Source organism: Megascapheus bottae, chromosome 17, assembly GCF_031878675.1.
Source record: "Megascapheus bottae isolate mThoBot1 chromosome 17, mThoBot2.hap1, whole genome shotgun sequence".
Classification (NCBI taxonomy): Eukaryota; Metazoa; Chordata; class Mammalia; order Rodentia; family Geomyidae; genus Megascapheus; species Megascapheus bottae.
The window spans coordinates 46,235,322-46,244,217 of record NC_143525.1 but is presented as its reverse complement, the minus strand read 5'-3'; the positions used below and the strand labels follow the sequence as shown (position 1 = coordinate 46,244,217).

The 8,896-nt window shown below is 43.4% G+C and overlaps 1 protein-coding gene across 1 annotated transcript; it reads left to right on the top strand.

The window, feature by feature from the left end:
• The first annotated feature begins 3 nt into the window (after positions 1 to 3).
• Positions 4 to 1,667, top strand: Znf830 (zinc finger protein 830). Its single transcript, XM_090351253.1, has one exon. The coding sequence runs from the start codon at positions 59 to 61 to the stop codon at positions 1,172 to 1,174; it is 1,116 nt and encodes a 371-aa protein (XP_090207379.1). The 5' UTR covers positions 4 to 58; the 3' UTR covers positions 1,175 to 1,667.
• Positions 1,668 to 8,896: the final 7,229 nt, after the last annotated feature.

Here is an 8,896-nt window from a genome sequence, read left to right as displayed (position 1 = left end):
CGCCGTCACGCCGCGCCGGAACGGAGAGCCAGGAATCTCGGGAGGTCTGGTCGCCAAGATGGCGTCCTCCACCTCCTCCCGCACTCCGGCGGGGAAGCGAGTGGTGAACCAGGAAGAACTGAGGCGGTTGATGAAAGAGAAGCAGCGTCAAAGCACCAACCGGAAGAAGATAGACTCGCCATTCGCTAAGTACAACCGTTTGGGGCAGCTGAGCTGCGCCCTGTGTAACACGGCGGTGAAGAGCGAGCTTCTGTGGCAGACCCACGTCCTGGGAAAGCAGCACCGGGAGAGAGTGGCCGAGCTGAAGGGCGCCAAGGAGGCCGTCCAGGCGCCGTCGGGCTCCGCAGCGCCTCCGTCCTCGTCTAAGCGGAAGGCGCCCGAGCCTGACAGCCAGGAGGCCAAGAGAGCCAAGGCCGCCGCGGCGCCCCAGGTACTGACCCCCGCCGCGGCCGCTCCGCCCGCGGGAAAGGAGGCGCCCCGAGCCGCCGCCGCCTCCAAACCCGCGGGCCTCGGCCTACTCCCCGCTTACGAAGAGGAGGAGGACGACGACGACGACGACGAGGAGGGGGGAGGAGGAGGAGGAGAGAACGAGGACGGCGGCACACAGGCCTCCGACGCCCAGGGCAAAGAACCTTCGCCTTCCTCGTCGCGGGAGGCGTCGAGTGTGCTGCCATCCTGTTCTTTTAATACAGATCTTCCCCCGGCCCCCGTGATTCCTCATTCGGGGTCCATTGAGAAAGCAGAGATCCATGAGAAAGTGGTGGAAAGAAGAGAAAACACCGCAGAAGCACTGCCCGAAGGGTTTTTTGACGACCCCGAGGTCGACGCCAAGGTACGAAAGGTCGACGCCCCGAAGGACCAGATGGACAAAGAGTGGGACGAATTTCAGAAGGCCATGAGGCAGGTCAACACCATCTCCGAAGCGATCGTTGCAGAAGAGGATGAGGAGGGACGGCTGGACCGGCAGATCGGAGAGATTGACGAGCAGATCGAGTGTTACCGTCGGGTGGAGAATCTGCGGAACCGCCAGGACGAAATAAAGAACAAACTTAAAGAGGTTCTAACCATAAAAGAACTGCAGAAAAAGGAAGAGGAGAACACGGACAGCGACGATGAGGGAGAACTGCAGGACTTGTTGTCCCAGGATTGGAGGGTAAAGGGGGCTTTGCTGTAAGGTTGTTTTGTTAAGATTCAAGCTCTCCACCTGCCTCCACTGTGTTTTATAAACGGCGGTCTCTACCTCGTTCCCAGCGATTTTGATCAACATTTGTTGTTGAGAGAGAATGAGAAAGTGAGCATTCGCATTTTGGGGTGCTATTTGGTGAAAAATATTTGAGGCAAAACTGTTCTTAAATTTTTGTGTTATATAATAATGCCAACCTTTCTTTTTTAAAACTTATTCACAGTCTTTTAACTGTCTGGTTTTCAGTTGTAAAATCTGTAAGTTGTAAAGAAAAAAAGGTGCATAGTTAAATATATATTTACAGACAATTTGAAAAGTAATGCAAGTAACCAACAGACAAGTATTTATATGGACACTGCTGTTTGGGGTGTATATATATTTTTTGATGCTTAAATCAAACAGGTTGACTTTCTTGTTTGCTTCTTTTGTTTTTTGTTATTATTTTTTTAGGATACTGCTTATAAAGTTTACAAGTCGTTGTTTATCGTTTTTTCAGCTGAGTATTCTGTTTTTCAAAACACTTTGGGAGACCATTTAGAAAACAGATGCTAAACAAGTCCAATCTCTGAAGCCTGAATTGCTTCCCTCTCACTTCCTTAGTAGAAATTGAACCCAGGGCCTATCTGCATGGTAGACAGATATTCTTTCACCATTGAGAGATGTTTATTTTTCTTTTTTGGGGGGGGCTGGGTACTGCCCTTGGACACTTTTTGCTCAAGGCACTCTGCCACTTGAACTGTAGCACCACTTTCAGCTTTTTCTGTGTACATGGTACCAAGGAATCAAACCCAGGGCTTCGTGCATGCTAGGCAAGCACTCTACCACTAGGCTATGCTCCTGGCCCGAGATGTTTCTTTTTTTTGTGTGTGTGCTGGTACATGGGATTGAACTCAGAACCTGAGAATTGTCCCTTACTTTTTCCACTGAAGGCTGGCATATTGTACCACTTGAGCCATAGCTCTACTTCCAGCTTTTTGATGGTTTTGGAGATGAATTTCATGAACTTTACTGCCCAGGCTGGCAGCTTCCTAAGTAACTATGATTATAGGTATATTTGTTGAATGAAACAAATTCCTTTTATTTCTACCTAACCCAGGGTGAAATTTAGTTTTGTGGCAAATCAGAGTTCATGTTTACAGGGCTTTCAGTTATTGGGAAGCTATTTAAGTTGTCTTTCTAGCAGAAACATAGCTTTGCATTAATCATTGATAATTTAAATTTATCTCCCTTTGGAGGTTCAACTATTCTAATGGAAAAAGAGAATTAGCAGTATTTTAGATACATGCATGCAACTTTCTTAGCCTGGGCCAGGCAGGGTTCTCGGTACTTTGCATCTATTAACTCAAATCTAATTTAATTAAAACTCAGGTTTTACAGAAAAGAATGCCAAGAAATAAGGTTTGAATGAGACTCTATCTCTCTCTACCCAACCAAAACAAGCCGAAAGTATAGTGGTAAAGCACTAACCTTAAGCAAACAAGCTAAGGAACAGTGCCCAGGCCCTAAGTTTAAGCCCCAAGACTGGCACAAAAATAAATACTAGGTCAGCATATAGAATAGGATGTACATAAGGGAGAAGGAATGGCAATTATTTAAAAAACAAATCTTCCAAAGCAAGATAACTAATGGAGGTGTGGCTTAAGTATTAGAGCTCCAGTCTTGAGCAAAAAAGCTAAGAGACAATGCCCAGGCCTTGTGTTCAAGCCTCACTACCAACACACACACAAGAAAAAGATAATTAAGCAATTAAATATGGATGAGGGGGAAAAAAAGAACTTTCCCAGAAAGCACTAACCTTGATTAGAAATAGATGTATAGGAGGAATAAGGATGGGATTCACGGAATTTTATTTTTTGTGGTTTCCAAGAAGACATTAACACTGAGCAGAATACTACAAATTACTAATCATCCCAGTACAAAGTGTGCTTTTTGAGCTAAAAGCTGATCGGTAATAACAATTTCAGTTTGATATCACCTAGAACATTCCTGTCTCATGTATATACCTATACTGATTTGTTTTTTTGTTGTTGTTTTTGGTCTTCCCTATACCAGTGTTTTAACACAGAGCTTCCTGTTGCTAGATTACTACTGAGCCACACCCCTCTTTGCACTGCCTATTTTATTTTTATCGGTACTGGGGTTTGAACTCAGGACTTTGAGCTTGCCTGGCTGGAATTCTGTCCCTTGAGTCATGCCTCCAGCTCCATTTTTCCCTTTGTTTTGGGGCATGAAAATCTCCCAAAGTATTCTGCCCTTATTGGCTTTGAACTTCTGTCCTCCAGATCTTAGCCTCCTTAATATCGAGAATTGTAGGTGTGAGTCACTAGTGCTAACTCACCAAGGATTCTTGTGTGTATAGCTAGGCTGGCCTCAAATCATGAGCCTCCTGATTTCAGTTTCTAAAGTATCTTGGACTATGAGCTTGAACCACTTGTTCCCAGCCAAACTGAACATTTTCTCTCATGACTTTAGTATTTTACCATTCAAGAAAGTCAAAGAGCCGGGCTCATTGGCTCACACCTGTAATCCTAGCTACTCAAGAGGTTGAGATCTTAGGGTCAAGGATCAAAGCCAGTCCAGGCACAAAAGGACTTGAGACTCTTATTATGAGAAGTGGGTATTGGCTCAAGGGTTGGGCAGTAGCCTTCAGCTGAAGAGCTGAGGGACAGTGCCCAGTCCAAGTTCAAGCCCCAGGACCCACAAAAAAAAAAAAAAAAAAGTCAAGATAGGTTGAATGGTGATCTCATTTGTGTCCTGGCTAATGATCTAGGATACTGTCATGCAAAACATATATTTTAAATTTTCTAGTCATCAATTTAAAAAGTTAATTCACCTAATATAGTCAAAACATCAAGAAATATCTAAAAGTTATTAGTGATATCTTTTGTGTGTATGCTAAAATTTTTAAGTCTGGGTGTGTCTGATACATCATATCTCAATTTAAACTTGCCAAATTTTAAGTACCAAGAGTCATCCATGATTAGTGAAAGAGAAAAGAGAAAGTTACCTAGTTGAGAAAACAGAACTTGCTCAGGCCACAGCCCCTCAAAATCTGGATCCCAGAGCAGAAAGGATAGGACCCTGATCATAATGTCTGGTGAATCCTTATTTAGTTGAAGTCATTGTAAACAGCTAAAGGAGTTGGTAGCTCCTTACTGATTTTTTTTTTTTTTTTTTTTTTTTTTGCCAGTCCTGGGCTTGAGCTCAGGGCCTGAGCACTGTCCTTGGACTTTCTCAAGGCTAGAGCTCTACCACTTGAGCCTCAGCACCACTTCCGGCTTTTTTCTATGTATGTGGTACCGAGGAATCAAACCCAGGTCTTCATGCATGCTAGGCAAGCACTTTAACCACTAGGCCAAACTCCCGGCCCCTCCTTACTGATCTTTTACACATTGGAAAGACCCTTACATCATCTGAGCTGAGTCATAGAGGTTTGGCATTAGACTGATGCCAAGGTTCCCAAATTGTGAGAATTAGTCCCAAGGATTCCCTCCAGTCACTTCTCTTTAGAGAACTCCGTAATTCAAGCAATATGACAATGTAGAATTAACTGTTAATGCTATAAAAGCTTCTTTTCACCCTTTACTGATTTAAAACAGGTTCCCTAGCTTGGAAGAAAAAGAATGCTGATCCAACTAGCCTTCAGACCTACTGTTGTCTGGTACCTTAGGATTTGTGAAATACATGTATTTCACTTACTAAGGTAGGACTAATGATGACTTTTTCATACCAAGAAACAAAAATTGTAGGGGGAAAAACTGCAATGTAGGCCTAAAATCTTCAGTAATAGTAGCAATCATTAGATTACTATAGATAATAGATAAAATAAGGCAGTTGGCAACAGAAGACCCTGCTCCACCTTGAATGGTTAATGAACTTGGGTAGGTCATATATTTGAACCTCTGCTGTACTACCAAGCATGTGTAGTCTTCATAAGGACAGTGAATCCAAGATGTGGACCCACTAATGCATATGCAATGCAAAGTCTTAATGAAAACTAAGGGTTTTGTACAGACATACTTGAATACTTAGGATTGAGTAAAAACACTGGTAGAAATGCATGCCTAGAGAGATAACTTAGACCTTTGGTTTGGTTTGGTTTTGGTGCCAGCTTGAGGACTTGAACTTAGGGCTTAGACACTGTCTCTGAGCTTTTTTTTTTTGTTTAAATAAGCTACTGCTCTATCACTTAAGCCACAAGTCCACTTCTGGCTTTTTTGGTGCTTAATTGGAAATAAGGGACTCATAGACTTTCCTGCCCAGGCTGAATTCAAACAGTGATCCTCAGATCCCTGCCTCCTAAGTAGCTAAGATTACAGTTGTGAACCACCATTACCCGGCTTAGACTGCTTTTTTTTTTTTTTTTTTTTTTGCCAGTCCTGGGCTTGAGCTCAGGGCCTGAGCACTGTCCTTGGACTTTCTCAAGGCTAAAGCTCTACCACTTGAGCCTCAGCACCACTTCCGGCTTTTTTCTATGTATGTGGTACCGAGGAATCGAACCCGGGTCTTCATGCATGCTAGGCAAGCACTTTAACCACTAGGCCAAACTCCCGGCCCCTTAGACTGCTTTTTAATACTATATGTGTATCGGCTTGTTATGCTACCAGGATTTTGAGTTTGGATTTTTTTGCTTTTTTTTTTCCCCCCAGCACCAGGGCTTGATTACTTGCCTGGCGCTCTACCATTTGGGCCATGCCTCTAGCCCTGCTTTATTGCTGTTTTTTGTACATGGAGTCTTGCATTTTTCTCCCCAAGCTGGCTTTTAATCATGATCTTCCAGTTCTCAACCTCCTGAATAGCTAGGATTACAGATGTGAACCCTAGCACCTGGCTGTAATTTGGGAAATTTTAATGTGAACAGGGAGGAAAAAACAAAAAGCAACCAGGACTCACTGAATTGTGTTTTCTAACATTTCCACTCTCATAGATCTCATGGGCCTGAATATCACCCAGTTTATACCTTCCTCCTAAGCTACCTAATTATGTACTTAACACTCCACTCAGACGTTTAATAGGTGCCCTAAATTTAGTAAATTTCAAATAGTTTTTATTTTTCTTCCTGGAACCGTCCCCACTAGTCATCTATCTCAGCAAATGGTACCGCCACCCACCCAGGCACTTAAGGCAGGCCCTGAAGTAATCCATTTCCTTTCCTTTCTCCCCAGATGAAGAGAGTTAGTTAGGTTCTGCCAGCTCTGCCTCTGAAATATACCCGGAATCTGTCTATTTCTGTCTTCACTGTTCAAGCCATCAACATCTCATCTCATTCACTGTTGCCTTTCTCCCTAGGCTAGCCACAATCCTTCAACAGAGTGACACTTGTATTTCCTAATTAAGCCACTCACTTAAAGTCCTCACACACACTGAAAGATTAAAAAAAAAATCCATGCCTGTACCAAGAAGTTCTTATAAACTGATAGCCCAGGCCCCATCCAGGAAGATTAGTGCACAGAGAAGCATAATTGATCCACACTGAAGCAATTCTGAGCTCAGAATAATGGCCTGCCATGGTGGCATGGCAAGTGTTCTTTTAATTTGTATATCGAAATTCCCCAAAACATTGTGGGCTGAATTCCAGGGGCCCTCACTACTTACTGATTTCCCCTGATGTGCCTTTCTTCTTTACTGGCTTGCTTTCTAGTCCCACAAGTGCCATTTCTAGGTTTGCTGTCCTTGTCCCATCACATTACATGCCATCATGTCGTTGTATGAATTCATTAATTACTACTTAAGCTGGCTTATTTATTTGTAAACAAATTAGTGTCTCTCCCAGAAGAACATAAATTCCACAAATGCAGGGAATTTGTCTAAGTTACAACCTAAAATACTGCCTGACACATAGTAAGCCTCAATAAATATGTTGAATGGATAAAGCTAGAAGTAGGAACCGAAATAAAAGCCAGAAATTTGCGGAACTGGATGAGTGGCTCATGTGGTAAGAGTGCTGTGAGAGAGGAGTCCTAGGTTTGAACAAAGAGCTAAAGAAACCTTTTCCTGCCATGTTACTCAGGCACATAAAATCTTTACCTATTCTGAACACACAGCAGTGAGGAGATTCATACAACAGCCTCTCCAGTGCATTGGGCCACCTCCACACTTAGCAGCTAATAACAATTCCTCATGGCACCACACAAGCAGAGTGGTGTCCATATGTCAGTGGGAGCTCATGGGCAACCCTGATTGCCTTCATGAGAAAGTGGAGGAAGAGGGTGATTCAGCAGCCGAGTGAGATCAAAGAGTCAGCAAGTACACGCCACCTCCCAGCTGCTCTCTGACCTCACCATTGCACTTGGCTGGCTCCCCATCTCCTAGCACTCAAAGCCTTTTCAGAGTGAATCTCTGCATTGGGCCATCCTTCATGAAAGCATTCCCAGGCTCTCAGAGGAGGAACTGAGCTCCATCTGGTAGCACCACCATTTTGCTTACAGCACACTAGCAACAGCAAGAACCACACCGGTAAGTCGATGGTGTGTTTGTTTTGTGAAATGTGGTTACATAATGTAGTGTCAGTCAAGCCAGGCAGGTCAGTTAACTACCATGTATAGGATATCTAGTGTGTGTCACTGTGTTAGGGCTTGGGATACACAGTTTCTAAGGCTTACAACTCTGTAAAATATCTATTTTACAGATGAGTACACTGAGGCTCAGAAGTGAAGGCACTTACTCAAGACAAAAAAAAAGCCCCCTATCTCCACTATCACCTTGCATCATTATTTAATATTGTATATTTGCAGAGTGATAGTATTTACCCACATCAGTTTTCAAGTCTCAGTTTGTCCCCAGAGAAGTAAAACAACTATTGAGACCTCCATTTCCATCAAATGACTTATCCAACGTCAATAGCAAATTAATTGCAAAAATATGATTAGATAGATGTATTAGATTAATTCCCAGTTATATCTTTGTATATTTTAATAATGAAATGAGGACATGTGAGAGGATCTTCCCAAAATAACTAACTTTATTTCAACTGTAATAGTCTAGCCCCTTCATTTTCTCCCTCTCATATGTATAGTTGATATTTACCAGGAAGCTACAATGGGAAAGATCCTGGAGGTTTTTTTTGTTTTTGTTTTTGTTTTTTGCCTGGCTTGAGCTCAGGGCCTGAGCAATGTCCTTGGACTTTCTCAAGGCTAGAGCTCTACCACTTGAGCCTCAGCACCACTTCCGGCTTTTTTCTATGTATGTGGTACCAAGGAATCGAACCCGGGTCTTCATGCATGCTAGGCAAGCACTTTAACCACTAGGCCAAACTCCCGGCCCGATCCTGGAGATTTTGAAAGATTAATAAAGTAGATCCTGGACTAAGGGATCTGAGCTTTGGTAAGGATTTCTAAGTTTCTGCACTACTACCAACTGGGCTGGATAATCCACGAGGACAAAAGAGGGGATTGTGTGCAGAATGTTTAACAGCATCTCTGGCCTCAACCAACACCCCACTGCTCTCCACTGTGTCAACCAAAACTAACTCCAGACACGCCAAATGTTTCTTGAGAACCACTGATCTAAATGTAAACAGCTAACTATAAGATAACATAATAACCAGGCCCTGGGCCGGGAGTTTGGCCTAGTGGTTAAAGTGCTTGCCTAGCATGCATGAAGACCCGGGTTCGATTCCTCGGTACCACATACATAGAAAAAAGCCAGAAGTGGTGCTGAGGCTCAAGTGGTAGAGCTCTAGCCTTGAGAAAGTCCAAGGACAGTGCTCAGGCC

Excerpts from the sequence above, each read along its gene's own strand:
- Znf830 (XM_090351253.1), top strand. The coding sequence starts at position 59 with ATGGCGTCCTCCACCTCCTCCCGCACTCCGGCGGGGAAGCGAGTGGTG.